The sequence below is a fragment of the Anomaloglossus baeobatrachus genome, chromosome 1 (genome assembly GCF_048569485.1).
Source record: "Anomaloglossus baeobatrachus isolate aAnoBae1 chromosome 1, aAnoBae1.hap1, whole genome shotgun sequence".
Classification (NCBI taxonomy): domain Eukaryota; kingdom Metazoa; phylum Chordata; class Amphibia; order Anura; family Aromobatidae; genus Anomaloglossus; species Anomaloglossus baeobatrachus.
This window is the reverse complement of record NC_134353.1, coordinates 89,510,501-89,530,276: the sequence shown is the minus strand read 5'-3', so window position 1 is coordinate 89,530,276 and position 19,776 is coordinate 89,510,501. Positions and strand designations below refer to the sequence as shown.

At 52.5% G+C, this 19,776-nt stretch overlaps 1 protein-coding gene across 1 annotated transcript in view; it reads right to left on the bottom strand.

Moving 5' to 3' along the window:
- NCAPG (non-SMC condensin I complex subunit G) overlaps positions 1-19,776 on the bottom strand; it is a 246,325-nt gene that overhangs the window by 141,870 nt on the left and 84,679 nt on the right. Inside the window, exons 11-13 of the mRNA XM_075333625.1 lie at positions 12,549-12,728; positions 12,357-12,467; positions 4,609-4,728 (exon numbers count right to left, since the gene is read on the bottom strand). Of these exons, the coding sequence (XP_075189740.1) occupies positions 4,609-4,728; positions 12,357-12,467; positions 12,549-12,728 (411 nt within the window). The remainder of the gene's footprint in view (positions 1-4,608; positions 4,729-12,356; positions 12,468-12,548; positions 12,729-19,776) is intronic.

Sequence of the window (19,776 nt, the reverse complement as noted above, 5' to 3'; positions counted from 1 at the left end):
ATTCCATCCGGAACCGCCTGGCGTTCACATGCTTGTTGAGCAGCTTTAGGTCCAGAACAGGACGGAACGAGCCGTCCTTTTTTGGAACCACGAAGAGATTGGAGTAAAAACCTTGCCCTTGTTCCTGCAGAGGAACAGGGATCACCACTCCTTCTGCTTTTAGTGAGCACACCGCCTGCAGAAGGGCATCTGCTCGGTCGGGATGTGGGGAGGTTCTGAAGAACCGAGGCGGAGGACGAGAACTGAATTCTATCCTGTACCCGTGAGACAAAATGTCTGCTACCCACCGGTCTTTGACCTGTGGCAGCCAAATGTCGCAAAAGCGGGAGAGCCTGCCACCGACCGAGGATGCGGAGGGCTGAGGCCGAAAGTCATGAGGCAGCCGCCTTGGAAGCGGTTCCTCCGGTTGCTTTCTTGGGGCGTGACTGAGCCCGCCAGGAATCTGAGCTCCTTTGCTCCTTCTGAGTCCCTTTGGACGAGGAGAAATGGGTCTTGCTGGAGCCTCGAAAGGACCGAAACCTCGACTGCCACTTCCTCTGTTGAGGTTTGCTTGATCTGGGCTGGGGTAAGGAGGAGTCCTTACCCTTGGATTGCTTAATGATTTCAGCCAATTGTTCACCAAACAGTCTATCTACAGATAGTGGCAAGCTGGTTAAACATTTTTTGGAAGCAGAATCCGCTTTCCATTCCTTTAACCACAAGGCTCTGCGCAAGACAACAGAGTTGGCAGACGCAATTGAGGTACGGCTTGTAGAGTCCAGGACAGCGTTGATAGCATAAGTCGCAAACGCAGACATTTGCGAGGTTAGGGACGCTACTCGCGGCACTGCTGGACGTATGATAGAGTCCACCTGTGCCAGGCCAGCTGAAATAGCTTGGAGTGCCCACACGGCCGCGAATGCTGGAGCAAACGACGCGCCAATAGCTTCATAGACAGACTTTAACCAAAGGTCCATCTGTCTGTCATTGGCATCTTTAAGTGCAGCCCCATCTTCAACTGCAACTATGGATCTAGCTGCAAGCCTGGAGATTGGGGGATCCACCTTTGGACACTGGGTCCAGCGTTTGACCACGTCAGGGGGAAAGGGATAACGTGTATCCTTAAGACGTTTGGAGAAACGCTTATCTGGGTAGGCATGGTGTTTCTGGACTGATTCTCTGAAGTCAGCGTGGTCCAGAAAAGTACTCAGTTTAGGCTTGGGATACCTGAAATGGAACTTCTCCTGCTGTGCAGCTGCCTCCTCTGCAGAAGGGGCTGGGGGAGAAATTTCCAATAGACTATTGATGGCCGCTATAAGGTCATTTACCATGGCGTCACCATCAGGAGTATCCAGATTGAGAGCGGTTTCAGGATTAGACTCCTGATCACCCTCCTCTGTCTCATCATGTAGAGACTCTTCTCGCTGAGACCCTGATCCGCGTGATGACGTGGGGGGTCTCTCCCAGCGAGCACGCTTAGGCTGCCTGGGATTGTCATCTGAATCAGAGCCGTCAGGCTGAGATGCCTGGGACCCCCTTGAAGCACTGATTAACTCCAACTGAGGGGGACCGGGGAACAGTGCCGCAGCAGTGTTCATGGACTGAGTAACTGGCCTGGCCTGCAAGGTCTCTAGGATTTTTGTCATAGTGACAGACATCCTGTCAGCGAAAACAGCAAACTCTGTCCCCGTCACCGGGACAGGGTTCACCGGCGACTCTGCCTGGGCCACTACCACCATAGGCTCCGGCTGACGAAGCGGCACAGGGACCGAACATTGCACACAATGGGGGTCATTGTAACCTGCCGGTAGATCAGCCCCACAAGCGGCACAAGCAGCGTTCACAGCCTGTGTCTTGGCACCCTTGCGTTTTGCAGATGACATGTTGTCGTCTCCTCAGAGCAATAGGGGTATACAGCCAAGAAGCGACCTTACAGTGCAATATATATAGATATATCTGGTACAGGAAAAAGTACACCAAATAACACTGTGGCACTAGTGGGGCCAGCACGAATGTGCTGCTTACCGCCCGCTTAACGCGGGTGTGTGGTCGCCAGAAATCCCTTGTCTGGGTCTCCCAGAGCCTGTGTCCGTTCCCCAGCCAGACTGCATGCAGGAATGGCTGCCGGCGTCTCTGTGGAGGGGGGGCGGGCCCTGGGTGTGTTCAGACAAAAAGCGGGAAACCTGCGTCCCACTGTGCCCAGTGAGAGGGCTGGAGCATGTAAATAAGGCTCCAGCCCTCGGCGCTGACGATTGCACAACGCCTGTCCCCTTCCCTGATTGACAGGGAGGAGGCGGGAACGAAGCGGAGCTAGGCCGCAAAAGCCGGGGACTAGATTTATAAGCGCCGCCGTCGTAAAAGCACGGTCGGCGCTAAGTCCCCGGCGCACTACAAGTCTCAGCCGCGCCGCCGCTCCCGGAGCGGCCGGCGCGGTAGTTCCCAACACATAAAGTCACTCAGCCAAGCTGCAGTGACTCAAACCCCAGCGCGCAGCGCTACTGTCCCCGGCGCACTAGCACACCCAGCAAGTCTGGAGTGTGCGCGGCCAGTCCATAGGGGGACACAGAGTACCTGAATGTTGCAGGGCCTTGTCCCTGAACGGTACCCCGGCTCCTTATCCAGCAGGTTCAATGGGTCTGTGGACGGAGCCCGGCCTCAGGGCTTGGAGGCCGGTAAGATCCCACTTCCTCAGAGCCCCTCAGGGGGATGGGGAAGGAAAACAGCATGTGGGCTCCCGCCTCCGTACCCGCAATGGGTACCTCAACCTTACAAACCGCAAGTGGGGTGAGAAGGGAGCATGCTGGGGGCCCCATATGGGCCCTCTTTTCTTCCATCCGACATAGTCAGCAGCTGCTGCTGACTAAACAGTGGAGCCATGCGTGGATGTCTGACCTCCTTCGCACAAAGCAGAAAACTGGTGAGCCAGTGATCCCACTGGGGGTGTATAGCCAGAAGGGGAGGGGCCTTACACTTTTTAGTGTAATGCTTTGTGTGGCCTCCGGAGGCAGTGCTATACACCCAATCGTCTGGGTCTCCCAATGGAGCGCCGAAGAAAATGGCGCCGGAGCGAGGAGAGGGGGCGGGGCCTACTCTAAGAGCGGGATCCGGAGGGCCAAGGAGATATACAGGGGAGGGAATCTTTCCTCAGAGAGGAGTGTCTCTCCCCTGTGCCAAAAGCCGCTGGGCAGAGCCGCACTGTCCCTCTGCATGACTGACATGCAGGGGCAGTGAAATCAAAACTAGGCCTCAGGCGAAGCCGGGGCCTAGATTTAACAATGCGGCCGGCAAACAGGCACCATCGGCGCGGTTCTCGGGTGAAAACCAGAGAACCGGCCGGGAATGTCAGAATACATACACAGCACACTCTCCCCCACATTAAAGTACAAGGGACCCCCTGAAAATAACGTCTCAGATACTTAGCTTGTGAGACGCAGGGCCATGTCCCTGAGGGATGAGTGCTCCGTCCAGCAGGGTCCTGAAAGGGCTGCGGATGGAGACCGGTCTCCTGCCAGGCAGGGAGAACCGTGCTGGCTCCCACTTCAAGCCAGAGCCCGAGGGATGGTGAAGGAGCGCGGCATGTAAGGCTCCAGCCTTGAAATCAACCTTAACAACACCGCCGACACAGTGGGGTGAGAAGGGACATGCCGGGGGTCCAGCTTGGACCCGCTTTTCTTCCAACTCTTTAAAATGAAAAATCAGATGAGGATGCATGTGTGGATGTGTGACCTCCTGAACACAAAGCATTGAACTGGCTAGGACTGGCTACCAGGGGGTGTATATGCTAGGAGGGAGGAGCTACACTTTTTAGTGTAGTACTTTGTGTGTCCTCCGGAGGCAGAAGCTATACACCCATGGTCTGGGTCTCCCATAAGGAACGATGAAGAAAAAAAAGCTGTGCGCACTAGGCAGATTTTGACAGCTGCATGTTTTGCTGCGGCATTCCCACAGCAAAAACAATTGCATGACACTTTTCTGCAGGTAGCTGCGGGACTGGCTACTGGAGGAATCTCCAGTAATACCAGGCCTGGCCGCGGTTCCCTGCACTGAACTCCGGAGCTCCCAACTGAGCTCCAGAGTGCAGCGTAGACTAAACTGCGAACGCCGAGTTATTGATTCCCCGGTAATTGCAGTTTAGTTCAGGCTAGGCTGATCTCCGGAGCTCAGGTGAAAAAGTGTGCGATTCTGGGACTAACCTTTAAAATAAAATATTGTGAATTTCACTAGGTATAGGGAATGATGTGAAGGGTAAGAACCAGAGTGCAGCGTTGCACACTGTAAACTGCTGTGACTGACAAACAAGCACAAAACATCAATAATTCAAAAATGTTGACTTAAAGGGGCTGTCCACTAGTGGCCTACCCCTTATGAATAGCTCGACGGTGCAGCCTTAAATTAAATAAGCTTCATACTTGCCTCCCAGACTAGTGCAGTTTCTCCCATAGTCACATGACATTATTCTGTCACATGACTGCTTAAGCCAAATCACTGGCTGCACAGGTTTTATCTAGTTGTGGAAACCCCCTTTAAGAGACATGCAATAGGCTCTAAATACATAATTGGTTAACTTAAAAACTAAGGTGTTACAAAGCTTCTGTCACCGTACACCCCGGCACTTCGTAGGCGTCTCACCTGTAACAGCAGGGTCAGGTGCCGCTGGGCAAAATCTTTGTTTTGCAACGCACAACATCCAATACATAAGACGGCCATGTTCCTCACAGAGGGTTGAACATTGGTTATGCCTGGTAGGATCTGTCACAATGGAGCAAAAAAAGCAATTAAATTGAGAAGAAACAGCAGAAATGGATAAAAAGGAGATTTTTATTTCCACTCCACAGATTTAAAAAAAAAAAAAGGGACATACATTCAATTGTCCAATTATGGCTGGAAAAGGCAATTATCCTCAAAGCTTGTGTCTTATTTCTTGGTATGCTGTATTATCTTAAAGTAGCACAGAGGTAGGTGAATGGTATAATTACTGCATTATTAGGCTGCTAATCCTTTTTACTAGTGGGTTACCATAGACACACATGGGTTTGTAGAAGTCCAGTTTCATACATCCGTGGTCCATGTACAGACCACTCTGTACTGACTGCCCGCAGGTCTCCTGACCCAAGCAAGGCAGCCTTGTAAATACTGATGAGCTCGGGTCAGGAGACCTGTGGCCAGTCTGTACATTGTGTCTGCACTCTGACCTCAAAGAAGGGAATTTTGTTACTTACCGTAAATTCCTTTTCTTCTAGCTCTTATTGGGAGACCCAGACGATTGGGTATAGCTACTGCCCTCCGGAGGCCACACAAAGCACTACACTAAAAAGTGCAAGGCCCCTCCCCTTCTGGCTATACCCCCCCGTGGTATCACGGGTTCTCCAGTTTTAGTGCCAAAGCAAGAAGGAGGAAGCCAATAACTGGTTTAAACAAATTAACTCCGAATAACGTCGGAGAACTGAAAAACCGTTCAACATGAACAACATGTGTACCCGCAAACAACAAAAAAATCCCGAAGGACAACAGGGCGGGTGCTGGGTCTCCCAATAAGAGCTAGAAGAAAAGGAATTTACGGTAAGTAACAAAATTCCCTTCTTCTTCAGCGCTCTATTGGGAGACCCAGACGATTGGGACGTCCAAAAGCTGTCCCTGGGTGGGTAAAGAGATACCTCATGTTAGAGCTGCAAAACAGCCCTCCCCTACGGGGATGTCACTGCCGCCTGCAGGACTCTTCTACCTAAGCTGGCATCCGCCGAAGCATAGGTATGCACCTGATAATGCTTGGTGAAAGTGTGCAGACTCGACCAGGTAGCTGCCTGGCACACTTGTTGAGCCGAAGCCTGGTGTCGTAATGCCCAGGACGCACCCACGGCTCTGGTTGAGTGGGCTTTTAGCCCTGAAGGAACCGGAAGCCCCGCAGAACGGTAAGCCTCTAGAATTGGTTCTTTGATCCATCGAGCCAGGGTGGCTTTAGAAGCCTGCAACCCCTTGCGCGGACCGGCGACAAGGACAAAAAGTGCATCGGAACGGCGCATGGGCGCCGTGCGAGAAATGTAGATTGAGTGCTCTCACCAGATCTAGCAAACGTAAGTCCTTTTCATACCGGTGAACCGGATGAGGACATAAGGAAGGCAAGGATATATCCTGATTAAGATGAAACGAGGATACGACCTTAGGGAGAAACTCCGGAATGGGGCGCAGCACTACCTTGTCCTGGTGGAACACCAGGAAGGGAGCCTTGGATGACAGAGCTGCCAGCTCCGACACTCGCCGAAGCGATGTGATCGCAACAAGAAACGCCACTTTCTGTGACAGGCGAGAAAAGGAAACTTCCTTCAGAGGCTCGAAAGGCGGCTTCTGGAGAGCAACTAGTACCCTGTTCAGATCCCATGGATCTAACGGCCGCCTGTACGGGGGCACAATATGACAGACCCCCTGCAGGAACGTGCGCACCTTAGGAAGACGTGCTAGACGCTTCTGAAAAAACACGGATAGTGCCGAGACTTGCCCTTTAAGGGAGCTGAGCGACAAGCCCTTTTCCAACCCCGATTGCAGGAAGGAAAGAAAGGTAGGCAATGCAAATGGCCAAGGGGATACTCTCTGTGCAGAGCACCAGGATAAGAAAATCTTCCACGTTCTGTGGTAGATCTTAGCAGACGTTGACTTCCTAGCTTGTCTCATTGTGGCTACGACTCCTTGAGATAATCCTGCGGACGCTAGGATCCAGGACTCAATGGCCACACAGTCAGGTTCAGGGCCGCAGAATTCTGATGGAAAAACGGCCCTTGGGACAGTAAGTCTGGTCGGTCTGGCAGTGACCACGGTCGACCGACCGTGAGATGCCACAGATCCGGATACCACGATCTCCTCGGCCAGTCTGGGGCGACGAGTATGACGCGGCTGCAATCGGATCTGATCTTGCGTAACACTCTGGGCAAGAGTGCCAGAGGTGGGAAGACGTATGGGAGCCGAAACTGCGACCAATCTTGAACTAATGCGTCTGCCGCCAGAGCTCTTTGATCGCGCGACCTCGCCATGAATGCCGGGACCTTGTTGTTGTGCCGGGACGCCATTAGGTCGACGTCCGGCACTCCCCATCGGCGACAGATTTCCTGAAACACGTCCGGGTGAAGGGACCACTCCCCTGCGTCCATGCCCTGGCGACTGAGGAAGTCTGCTTCCCAATTTTCTACGCCTGGGATGTGAACCGCGGATATGGTGGAGGCTGTGTCCTCCACCCACATTAGAATGCGCCGGACTTCTTGGAATGCTTGCCGACTGCGCGTCCCTCCTTGGTGATTGATGTATGCCACCGCTGTGGAGTTGTCCAACTGGATTCGGATCTGCTTTCCTTCCAGCTACTGTTGGAAGGCCAGTAGGGCAAGATACACTGCCCTGATTTCCAGAACATTGGTCTGAAGGGTGGACTCCTGCGGAGTCCACGTCCCCTGGGCCCTGTGGTGGAGAAACACTGCTCCCCACCCTGACAGACTCGCATCTGTCGTGACCACTGCCCAGGATGGGGGCAGGAAGAATCTTCCCTGAGACAATGAGGTGGGAAGGAGCCACCATTGTAGAGAGTCCTTGGCCGTCTGGGAGAGAGAGACTTTCCTGTCCAGGGACGTTGACTTCCCGTCCCATTGGCGGAGAATGTCCCATTGAAGTGGGCGCAGATGAAACTGCGCAAAGGGAACTGCTTCCATGGCTGCCACCATCTTCCCGAGGAAGTGCATGAGGCGCCGTAAGGGGTGCGACTGGCCTTGAAGGAGGGATTGCACCCCTGTCTGTAGGGACCGCTGCTTGTTCAGCGGAAGCTTCACTCTCGCTGCTCGAGTATGAAACTCCATGCCAAGATACGTTAGCGACTGTGACGGTGACAGATTCGACTTTGGAAAGTTGATGATCCATCCGAACGTCTGTAGAGTCTCCAGCGTAGCATGTAGACTGAGTTGGCATGCCTCTTGAGAGGGTGCCTTGACAAATAGATCGTCTAGGTAAGGGATCACCGAGTGTCCCTGAGAGTGCAAGACTGCTACCACCGCCGCCATGACCTTGGTGAAGACCCGGGGGGCTGTCGCCAGACCGAATGGCAGAGCTACGAACTGAAGATGGTCATTTCCTATCACAAAACGTAGAAAACGTTGATGTTCTGTAGCAATTGGCACGTGGAGATAAGCATCTTTGATGTCTATTGAGGCAAGGAAGTCTCCTTGAGACATTGAGGCAACGACAGAGCGGAGGGTTTCCATCCGGAACCGTCTGGCGTGCACATGTTTGTTGAGCAGCTTTAGATCCAGAACAGGACGGAACGAGCCGTCCTTTTTTGGAACCACAAAGAGATTGGAGTAAAACCCTCGCCCTTGTTCCTGAGGCGGTACAGGAACCACTACTCCTTCCGCTCTTAGGGAGTCCACCGCCTGCAGCAGGGCATCTGCTCGGTCTGGATGTGGGGAGGTTCTGAAGAACCGAGCTGGAGGACGAGAACTGAACTCGATTCTGTACCCGCGAGACAAAATGTTTGTCACCCACCGGTCTTTGACCTGTGACGTCCAAATGTCGGAAAAGCGGGAGAGCCTGCCCCCAACCGGAGATGCGGAGGGGGGGGGCTGGAAGTCATGAGGTAGCCGCTTTGGAAGCGGTTCCTCCATTTGCTTTCTTGGGGCGTGCGTGAGCCCGCCAGGAATCTGAGACTCTTTGCGTCCTCTGCGTCCCTTTGGACGAGGAGAATTGTGTCTTGCCCGAACCTCGAAAGGACTGAAACCTCTGCTGCCATTTTTTCTGCTGAGGTTTGCTTGATCTGGGCTGAGGTAAGGAAGAGTCTTTACCCTTGGACTGTTTAATGATGTCAGCCAATGGCTCGCCAAACAGTCTATCTCTAGATAAAGGCAAGCTGGTTAAACATTTTTTGGAACCAGCATCTGCTTTCCAGTCCTTTAACCACAAGGCTCTGCGCAAAACTACCGAATTGGCGGACGCCATTGAGGTGCGGCTGGTAGATTCTAGGACCGCATTGATAGCGTAAGACGCAAACGCAGACATCTGCGAGGTAAGGGACGCCACTTGCGGCGCCGCTGGATGTATGATAGCATCCACTTTTGCTAAACCAGCTGAAATAGCTTGGAGTGCCCATACGGCTGCGAATGCTGGAGCAAACGACGCGCCGATAGCTTCATAGACAGATTTTAACCAAAGGTCCATCTGTCTGTCATTGGCATCCTTAAGTGAAGCGCCATCCTCCACTGCAACTATGGATCTAGCTGCAAGTTTGGAAATCGGGGGGTCTACTTTTGGACACTGGGTCCAGCGCTTGACCACATCAGGGGGGAAAGGAAAACGTGTATCCTTAGAACGTTTAGAGAAACGCCTTTCAGGATGAGCGTCGTGTTTCTGGATTGATTCTCTGAAGTCAGAGTGATCCAAGAAGGCACTCAATTTACGCTTGGGATAGAGGAAACGAAACTTCTCCTGCTCTGCAGCTGCCTCCTCTGCAGAAGGAGCTGGGGGAGAAATATCCAACAGCCTATTGATGGCTGAGATAAGATCGTTTACCATGGCGTCCCCATCCGGGGTATCCAGATTGAGAGGGGTTCCAGGATAAGACTCCTGATCACTCTCTTCAGACGCATCACAGGGCGACTGATTGCGCTGAGACCCTGAGCAGTGTGATGACGTTGAGGGTCTTTCCCAGCGAGCTCGCTTAGGGTGGCTGGGGCTATCATCTGAGTCATAATACTCAGCCTGGGAAGCCGGGGACCCCCTTGCAGTCTGGACTAATTCCAACTGAGGGGGATTAGAGGACAGAGACCTCGCCGTGTCCATAGACTGAGCCCCAGACATGGATTGCAAAGTTTCAAGGATCTTTGCCATAGTCACAGACATTCCATCAGCAAAAACTGCAAAGTCTGTCCCTGACACCGGGGCAGGACTTACAAGCGTCTCAGCCTGGGTCACTACCCCTCCGGACTCCGGCTGGCGAAGCAGCACCGGATCGGAGCATTGCACACAATGGGGGTCTTTGGAACCTGCTGGTAGAGCAGCCCCACATGCAGCACACACAGTGTACACAGCCCTAGCCTTGGCAGCCTTGCGTTTTGTGGATGACATGTTGCTGCCTCCTCAGAGCGATCTGGGGTCTAGCCAGGAAGCGACCTCACAGTGCAAGAAATAACTAAATATATATATATATCTGGTGACACAGTACACCAATACACACTGAGGCACTAGAGGGGCCAGCTGAAAAGCCGCTTACCGCCCGCTTAAGAGCGGGTGTGTGTTCTCCAAAAGCCCCCTAGTCCAGGTCTCCCAGAGCCTTGCGTCCCTCCTCCAGCCAGACTGCATGTAATGGCTGCCGGCGTCCTGGGAGAGGAGGGGGGGCGGGCCCTGGGCGTTCCTGACTAAGAGCGGGAAGCCTGCTTCCCTCTGTGCCTAGTGAGAGGGCTGGAGCATGTAAATCAGGCTCCAGCCCTCGTCGCTGCTGCGAAACAGCGTCTCTCCCCTACCCTGATTGACAGGGTGGGGGCGGGAACGAAGCGGAGCTAGGCCGCAAAAGCCGGGGACTGGATTTATAAACGCCGCCGCCGTAAAAGCGCGGTCGGCGTGTCCCCGGCGCACCACAAGTCACAGCAGCGCCGCCCGGTCCAGTGGGGGTCGGCGCTGCGTTCCCACAACACCAAGTCCCCCAGTAAACTGTAGGAACACTAACTCCAACGTTACGGTCCCCGGCGCACTACAACACCCAGCCAGCCCGGAGTGTGTCTGTGCCTGCCGGGGACACAGAGTACCTGTATGATGCAGGGCCATGTCCCTGATTGTACTCCTGCTCCGTATCCATCAGGTTCAACTGGGTCTGTGGATGGAGCCCGGCGTCAGAGCTTAGAGGCCGGCAGGATCCCACTTCCACAGAGCCCTACAAGGGGATGTGGAAGGAAAAACAGCATGTGGGGCTCCAGCCCCTGTACCAGCAATAGGTACCTCAACCTTGCAACACCATCCACGGGTGAGAAGGGAGCATGCTGGGGGCCCTATATGGGCCCTCTTTTCTTCCATCCGAAATAGTCAGCAGCTACTGCTGACTAAAATCTGTGGAGCTATGCGTGGATGTCTGACCTCCTTCGCACAAAGCTTGAAAACTGGAGAACCCGTGATACCACGGGGGGGTATAGCCAGAAGGGGAGGGGCCTTGCACTTTTTAGTGTAGTGCTTTGTGTGGCCTCCGGAGGGCAGTAGCTATACCCAATCGTCTGGGTCTCCCAATAGAGCGCTGAAGAAATGTGAATGTGTGAAACCGGCTTACATGGGTTGTCCACTACTAGGACAACCCCTTCTGATTCCACATGTTTCCACAGGTAAAATAATAAAGCCTATGCTCACCTCCCGTGCCAGCGATGCCTCGGCTTGCGTTCCTGGAGCTCATGTGACGTTACGGGAACCCCGTGTCCAATCAGTATTGGCTTCCCTCTCTCCCCGCCTTCGGATCAAACGAGCAATCAACGGGAAGTGAACAGAAAATGCAGCGCTCACTTCCTGTTGATTGTTTGTTTGGTCCAAAGGTGGGGAGAGAAAAGCCGGCGATGATTGGAAGCGCCCGGGGCAAAAATGTGGAATCAGAAGAGATTGTCCTAGTAGTGGACAGCCCCTTTAAGAGCTGCTGCCACAAAACTGAAGGCGACATTTCTGTTTACACCCACCTTTTTTTGCACAAATGTGTAAAATAAAGCAACTGTGCAAAGGTAGACCATCCCTTTTAAAGAAGTCCTCCCATTATTTTTTTGGGGAGACTAAAGTGGTGTAAATGTATATCTAGTAGAGTGGAGGTAGATTATTATACTTCGCAATCACAGTCTTCTCCGGTCTTCAGAGCCGGTTCCCTTCCGAGTGATGTGACAAGTATTTCGACTCTCGAAATCACACACGGCAGTGTGGGGGGGAGGAGGTTTATGTACAACACTTACATTGTAAAAGTCACTTTTGGCTTCCATAGGGCCCAGTGTGAGCCGGCGAGTCGATTGAGCAAAAAGAGGATGGAAGCCGGAAAGACAGCGATCAGTGAGTAAATTAATGCACCTACACTACATTACATAAAACATATACACAGCTTTAGCCCCCCAAAAAAGGTTAAGGGGAGCGCTTCTTAACTATAATTAACAGGGATAATCTGGTTTTAGTATAGAAAGTTTATTCACAGATTCAGGAACAAAAACACAAAACACTTTTACTTATCAAAACCATGCTAAGCAATTAAGCCATTCTTTATTGTGCTGTCAATCAGGCATCATTCTCCATTACCAGTAAGACGTATGCCTGCTTGTGAACAGCCGTGATATCGGAAACATTTTACCATCATCGCAGAAGGATTTATCTAAGACAATGGCTCCGTCAGCGCAAACACTCACCAGTGACTGAATAATCTCATTCAATGTTCCTCCGAGTCCTTTAGAGAGGGAGATCTGCTTCAGCAGCTCATTGCACATGATCAGGCACTTCAGAAGAGTTTCAGGGTCGTTCTGTAAGAAGACAAATTACAGGTTTAGCAACACTGTAGAGCTACTAGCAAGAAAAGAAAAAAAACAAACCAAAAAACAAACCTTTTCCACTCGGACCTCTTTGAGTACTGGCTCTTCTGCCTCCTTAATCAGCTGGGTCTTTAATTTCTCCAGCTCTGCCACTTTCTCCTTAAGTTCGGAGGCCTGGCTGAAGTCTTGGGAACTTATGGCATCTTCTAATGCTTGCTTAGCCTCGTTGAGCTGCACTTTTACCTCCGCGATCTGAGTTATGGAACACACGTAGGAAACGTAATCCCCAGCATTAACCCAATATTATCCCAGTATACATAAGGCCCTGTGCACACACACTGCAATTTTTTTGCATTTTTGCTGCAGAAATTTCTTGAGAAAATGGTTGTAACCTTTCTGCAGACATTCCACAGCAAAACCAATGGGGAAAAAAAAAAATCTGTGCGCACACTGCGTTTTTTTCTCAAGAACATTCTTTCTGCAGAATTTCTTGAGAAAAAGAATGTGCATGTCACTTCTTTTTTGCAGGTACCTGCGTTTATTGCCCTAGATAATGGTAAAAAAACGCAGGGAACAACCCGCAGAAAAAAACGCATCAAAAGCGCGGTAAAAACGCATGCGTGTTTTTTTAACACAAGTGCGCTAATCTTTCAGACTCTCGAAATTTCTTGAGAAAAATCCTTTTTCTAGTGCGCACAGGGCCTAAGGCTGATTTTCTACACGTGGGGGTCTGTCCTTTATAAGGCCCATGATCTGCAGGTGCAAGGGCTGCACCCACTGATTGAGGATTGTGGCCCCTCAATATAGACGTCAGCACAGTGGTGTCAGTGTTTAGGAAGCAGAGCCGGCAGAGGCGATTCAGTGCCATTCACAGGACCAGGTCAGATACCAGACACAGATGTGTGGGCGAGAGCACGGCTGTGCTGGGTATTGCTGTAAAAGGGGCAGCACAATAATTTGCATTAACCGATTCTTGGAGGCATCACACACTGATGTCCTATGCATACACTATCAGGCTATGTGCCCACGGGACAATGTACCCGCGGATTTTGCCGCGGAAAACCTGCAGGTTTTAGCAAGTACAGACACTCCCCATGTTATCCTATGGGACATGGGGAGTGCTGTGTCCATGCTGCGGTATGTGCGGCTGCGGAATATGCTGAGGATGTCCTGCAGCCGCACGTAACTGCATGTCAATTATTCCTGCAGAAATATTTGCGGATGTCTTGTCTCTCCACTATGGAGATAAGAGGCCGGGACTTCCGCAGTTAAGTAGCACGAATGTCCGCAGGTTTACCGCAGATAGTTCGCTGAAATCCCGCAACAATAGATAGCTGCGGTTTCCGGGGAGCAGCTGCAGGAAACCTGCGGACATACCTGCGTGTACAGAGTCCCATTGGCACATAGCCTCAATGTTGCATCTCAGTAGATTGTCAGGATCTTCATAGTCTCCTTCTGAGCATATTTTTCTTAAGTGATAATTTTGCCACAAGCAAACAGGTCATCCCACGCTGCAGAGCGAGTGGTAGACTAACATATGTTATTTGGGATCTTTGTTCTCCAGCCTGGCTCGTTGGAGGGTGGATAATATAAAGGCTACCTTGGAATTAAGACTTCTTAAGTGCAATGCGCAAAATAAAGAGAATTTTGTTACTTACCGTAAATTCTTTTTCTTATAGTTCCGTATTGGGAGACCCAGACCATGGGTGTTTAGCTTCTGCCTCCGGAGGACACACAAAGTACTACACTTAAAAGTGTAGCTCCTCCCTCTGAGCTTATACACCCCCTGGTAGCCAGTCCTAGCCAGTTTAGTGCAAAAGCTGAAGGAGAATAGCCACCCACAAGTAGAACCGAGTAAGAACCGGAACAACCGGAGACTCTGTCCACGACAACAGCCGGTGATAACACACGGAACAAGAAAATTGCCAACAGGCAACAGGGAGGGAGCTGGGTCTCCCAATACGGAACTATAAGAAAAAGAATTTACGGTAAGTAACAAAATTCTCTTTTTCTTTATCGTTCCTTTGGGAGACCCAGACCATGGGACGTTCCAAAGCTGTCCCTGGGTGGGAATAAACAGAAAAAAACTAAGAAGTAGGCGGAGCCTAACTTCACAAGTGGGCGACAGCCGCCTGAAGGATGCGTCTGCCCAAGCTCGCATCTGCCGAAGCATGAGCATGCACTTGGTAGTGCTTCGAAAACGTATGCAGGCTAGTCCAAGTGGCAGCCTGACAGACTTGTTGAGCCGTAGCCTGGTGCCTAAAAGCCCAAGAGGCACAGACAGCTCTGGTCGAGTGTGCTTTGATCCCCGGCGGGGGAGGCACCTGAGTACTCTGGTAGGCGTCCGAAATGGTCGATCTAATCCAACGGGCCAAGGTCGGCTTAGAAGCAGAGAGACCCTTGCGCCGCCCTGTGGTTAGCACAAAAAGAGAGGTGCACCGCCTAAGCGCAGCGGTGCGAGCCACATAAATCCGGAAAGCACGCACCAGATCTAGAGTATGCAGCGCTTTCTCAAAGCGATGAACAGGGGCCGGACAGAAGGAAGGCAAGGAAATATCCTGGTTAAGGTGGAAGGGAGAGACCACCTTAGGAAGAAAGTCCGGGGTCGGACGGAGAACTACCTTGTCTTGGTGAAAAAACAAAAAAGGTGACTCCGAGGAGAGCGCAGCCAAATCAGAGACTCTCCTGAGAGAAGTTATGGCAACTAGAAAGGCCACCTTTTGAGAAAGACGATACAAAGAAACCTCCCTAAGAGGCTCAAAGGGGGGTTTCTGCAATACCGTGAGGACCAAGTTAAGGTCCCAGGGATCCAAGGGCCGCCGATAAGGCGGAATGATGTGAGACGCACCTTGCATGAAGGTGCGTATCTGAGCTAGCCGGGCGAGACGCCGCTGGAACAGCACTGATAGAGCTGAGACTTGTCCCTTGAGAGAGTTGAGGGACAGTCCTAGCTGCAGACCGGACTGTAAAAAAGACAGAAGGGTCGGCAACGAGAATGGCCGGAAGAGCGACACCAGGACAGGAACATTTTCCATTTTTTCTGTGATAGATCTTGACGGAGGAAGACTTACGGGCCCGAGTCATAGTGGAGATGACTTCAGGAGGAATACCAGAAGCCGTCAAAATCCAGGACTCATGAGCTACGCCGTCAATTTGAGTGCCGCAGAATTCGGGCGGAAACACGGACCTTGCGAGAGCAGGTCTGGACGGTCCGGAAGATGCCACGGCATCTCCACGGACAGTTGGAGCAGGTCCGGATACCAAGCTTGCCTGGGCCAGTCCGGTGCAATGAGGATGACTCGACGGCCCTCCATTCTGATCTTGCGCAGGACTCTGGGCAAGAGAGCTAGAGGGGGAAACACGTAGGACAGACGAAACTGGGACCAGTCTTGAACCAGAGCGTCCGCGGCGAAGGCCTGAGGATCGTGGGAGTGAGCCACGTAAACCGGAACCTTGTTGTTGTGACGGGATGCCATTAGGTCCACGTCCGGAGTGCCCCACTTGCGGCAGATTGACAAACACTGCCGGGTGCAGGGACCACTCGCCACAGTCCACGGATTGACGGCTGAGATAATCTGCCTCCCAGTTTTCTACGCCAGGGATGTGGACTGCGGATATGGTGGACTTGGAGTCCTCCGCCCATTGAAGAATGCGTTGGACCTCCAAAATTGCCAGGCGGCTGCGTGTCCCGCCTTGGTGATTGATGTAGGCAACCGTTGTCGCGTTGTCTGACTGGACTCGAATGTGCCTGCCCGCCAACAGGTGGTGAAAAGCTAGGAGAGCTAGAAGCACAGCTCTGGTTTCCAGCACATTGATTGAAAGGGCTGACTCGGACGGAGTCCAAGTGCCCTGAGCTCTGTGGTGGAGATGTACCGCTCCCCAGCTGGATAGGCTGGCATCGGTGGTGAGAATCACCCAGGACGGAGCCAGGAAGGAGCGCCCTTGGGACAGGGAGAGGGGTCGAAGCCACCACTGAAGAGAGCTCCTGGTCCGTGGCGACAGAGCCACTAACCTCTGTAAGGAGGAAGGCCGCTTGTCCCACCAGCGGAGAATGTCCAGCTGCAGAGGACGCAGATGGAACTAGGCAAAGGGAACCGCCTCCATGGAAGCCACCATTTGACCCAGCACCTGCATCAGGCGCCTGAGGGAATAACGGCGGGGCCTCAGGAGAGAGCGCACCGCTAGCCGGAGAGACTGCTGTTTGATTAAGGGCAACTTCACAAGTGCCGGCAACGTCTCGAACTGCATCCCTAGGTACGTGAGACTCTGGGTCGGAGTCAGAGTAGATTTGGGAAGATTGACAATCCACCCGAATTGGGCTAGGGTGGCGAGAGTGAGCGAAACACTCCGCTGACAGTCTGCGCTGGATGGACCCTTGACCAGAAGGTCGTCCAGATAGGGAAGCACTGCTAACCCCTGGAGGTGCAGGACCGCAATCACTGCCGCCATGACCTTGGTGAATACCCGAGGGGCCGTGGCTAACCCGAAGGGGAGAGCCACGAATTGGAAATGATCCTCTCCTATCGCAAAACGTAACCAACGCTGATGTGACACTGCGATTGGCACATGTAGATAGGCATCTCTGATGTCGATGGACGCCAGGAACTCCCCTTGGGTCATAGAGGCAATGACTGATCGCAGAGACTCCATGCGAAAATGCCGCACCCGGACATGCTTGTTGAGAAGCTTGAGATCCAGGATGGGCCGGAAGGTACCGTCCTTTTTTGGAACTAGGAAGAGATTTGAGTAAAAACCTCTGAACCGTTCCTGAGCGGGAACTGGAACAATCACTCCGTTTGCCTGCAAGGACGCCACGGCCTGTGAGAAGGCGGCGGCCTTGGAGCAGGGGGGAGTTGAGAGAAAAGAAGGGAATTTTGTTTACTTACCGTAAATTCCTTTTCTTCTAGCTCTAATTGGGAGACCCAGACAATTGGGTGTATAGCTACTGCCTCCGGAGGCCACACAAAGTATTACACTTAAAAGTGTAAGGCCCCTCCCCTACTGCCTATACACCCCCCCTTGGGATCACGGGCTCCTCAGTTTTAGTGCAAAAGCAAGAAGGAGGAAAGCCAATAAACTGGTTTAAGCACATTCAATCCGAAGGAATATCGGAGAACTGAAACCATTCAACATGAACAACATGTGTATACAAAAAAACAGGGGCGGGTGCTGGGTCTCCCAATTAGAGCTAGAAGAAAAGGAATTTACGGTAAGTAAACAAAATTCCCTTCTTCTTTGTCGCTCTATTGGGAGACCCAGACAATTGGGATGTCCAAAAGCAATCCCTGGGTGGGTAAAATAATACCTCGTGATAGGGCCATAAAAAACGGCCCTTTCCTACAGGTGAGCAATCGCCGCCTGAAGGACTTGTCTACCTAGGCTGGCGTCCGCCGAAGCATAGGTATGCACCTGATAATGCTTGGTAAAAGTGTGCAGACTTGACCAGGTAGCCGCCTGGCACACTTGCTGAGCCGTAGCCTGGTGCCGCAATGCCCAGGACGCACCCACGGCTCTGGTAGAATGGGCCTTCAGCCCTGATGGAACCGGAAGCCCCGCAGAACGGTAGCTTTCAAGAATTGGTTCCTTGATCCACCGAGCCAGGGTGGATTTGGAAGCCTGCAACCCTTTACGCTGGCCGGCGACAAGGACAAAGAGTGCATCCGAGCGGCGCAGAGGTGCCGTGCGGGAAATGTAGATTCTGAGTGCTCTCACCAGATCCAACAAATGCAAATCCTTTTCACATTGATGAACTGGACGAGGACACAAAGAAGGTAAGGAGATATCCTGATTGAGATGAAAGGGGGATACCACCTTAGGGAGAAACTCCGGAATCGGGCGCAGAACCACCTTGTCCTGGTGAAACACCAGGAAGGGAGATTTGCATGACAGCGCAGCTAGCTCGGACACTCTCCGAAGAGACGTGACCGCTACTAGAAAGGCCACTTTCTGTGAAAGGCGAGACAGTGAAACATCCCTCAAAGGCTCGAAAGGCGGCTTCTGGAGAGCAATTAGAACCCTGTTCAGATCCCAGGGCTCTAACGGCCGCTTGTAAGGAGGGACGATATGACAAACCCCTTGCAGGAACGTGCGTACCTGAGGAAGTCGTGCTAGGCGCTTCTGAAAAAATACAGATAGCGCAGAGACTTGTCCCTTAAGGGAGCCGAGCGACAGACCTTTTTCCAACCCGGATTGCAGGAAGGAAAGAAAAGGTAGGCAAAGCAAATGGCCAGGGAGAAACTTCTTGAGCAGAGCACCAAGTTAAGAATATCTTCCACGTCCTGTGGTAGATCTTGGCAGAGGATAGTTTCCTAGCCTGTCTCATGGTGGCAATGACCTCTTGAGATAGTCCTGAAGACGCTAGGATCCAGGACTCAATGGCCACACAGTCAGGCTCAGGGCCGCAGAATTCTGATGGAAAAACGGCCCTTGGGACAGCAAGTCTGGCCGATCTGGCATTGCCCACGGTTGTCCTACCGTGAGATGCCACAGATCTGGGTACCACGACCTCCTTGGCCAGTCTGGAGCGACGAGGATGGCGCGGCGGCAGTCGGACCTGATCTTGCGTAGCACTCTGGGCAACAGCGCCAGAGGTGGGAACACATAAGGCAGCCGGAACTGCGACCAATCTTGAACTAAGGCGTCCGCCGCCAGAGCTCTGAGATCGTGAGACCGTGCCATGAAGGCCGGGACCTTGTTGTTGTGCCGGGACGCCATTAGGTCGACGTCCGGCATCCCCCAGCGGCGACAAATTTCCTGAAACACGTCCGGGTGAAGAGACCATTCCCCTGCGTCCATACCCTGGCGACTGAGGAAGTCCGCTTCCCAGTTTTCTACGCCCGGGATGTGGACTGCGGATATGGTGGATGCCGTGTCTTCCACCCACGTCAGAATCCGCCGGACTTCCTGGAAGGCTTGCCGACTGCGTGTCCCTCCTTGGTGGTTGATGTATGCCACCGCTGTGGAGTTGTCCGACTGAACTCGGATCTGCTTGCCTTCTAGCCACTGCTGGAAGGCTTGTAGGGCAAGATACACTGCTCTGATTTCCAGAACATTGATCTGAAGGGTGGACTCTTGCTGAGTCCACGTACCTTGAGCCCTGTGGTGGAGAAAAACTGCTCCCCACCCTGATAGACTCGCGTCTGTTGTGACCACCGCCCAGGATGGGGGTAGGAAAGACTTTCCTATTGACAATGAGGTGGGAAGAAGCCACCACTGAAGAGAATCCTTGGCCGCCTGAGAAAGGGAGACGTTCCTGTCCAGGGACTTCGACTTCCCGTCCCATTGGCGGAGAATGTCCCAT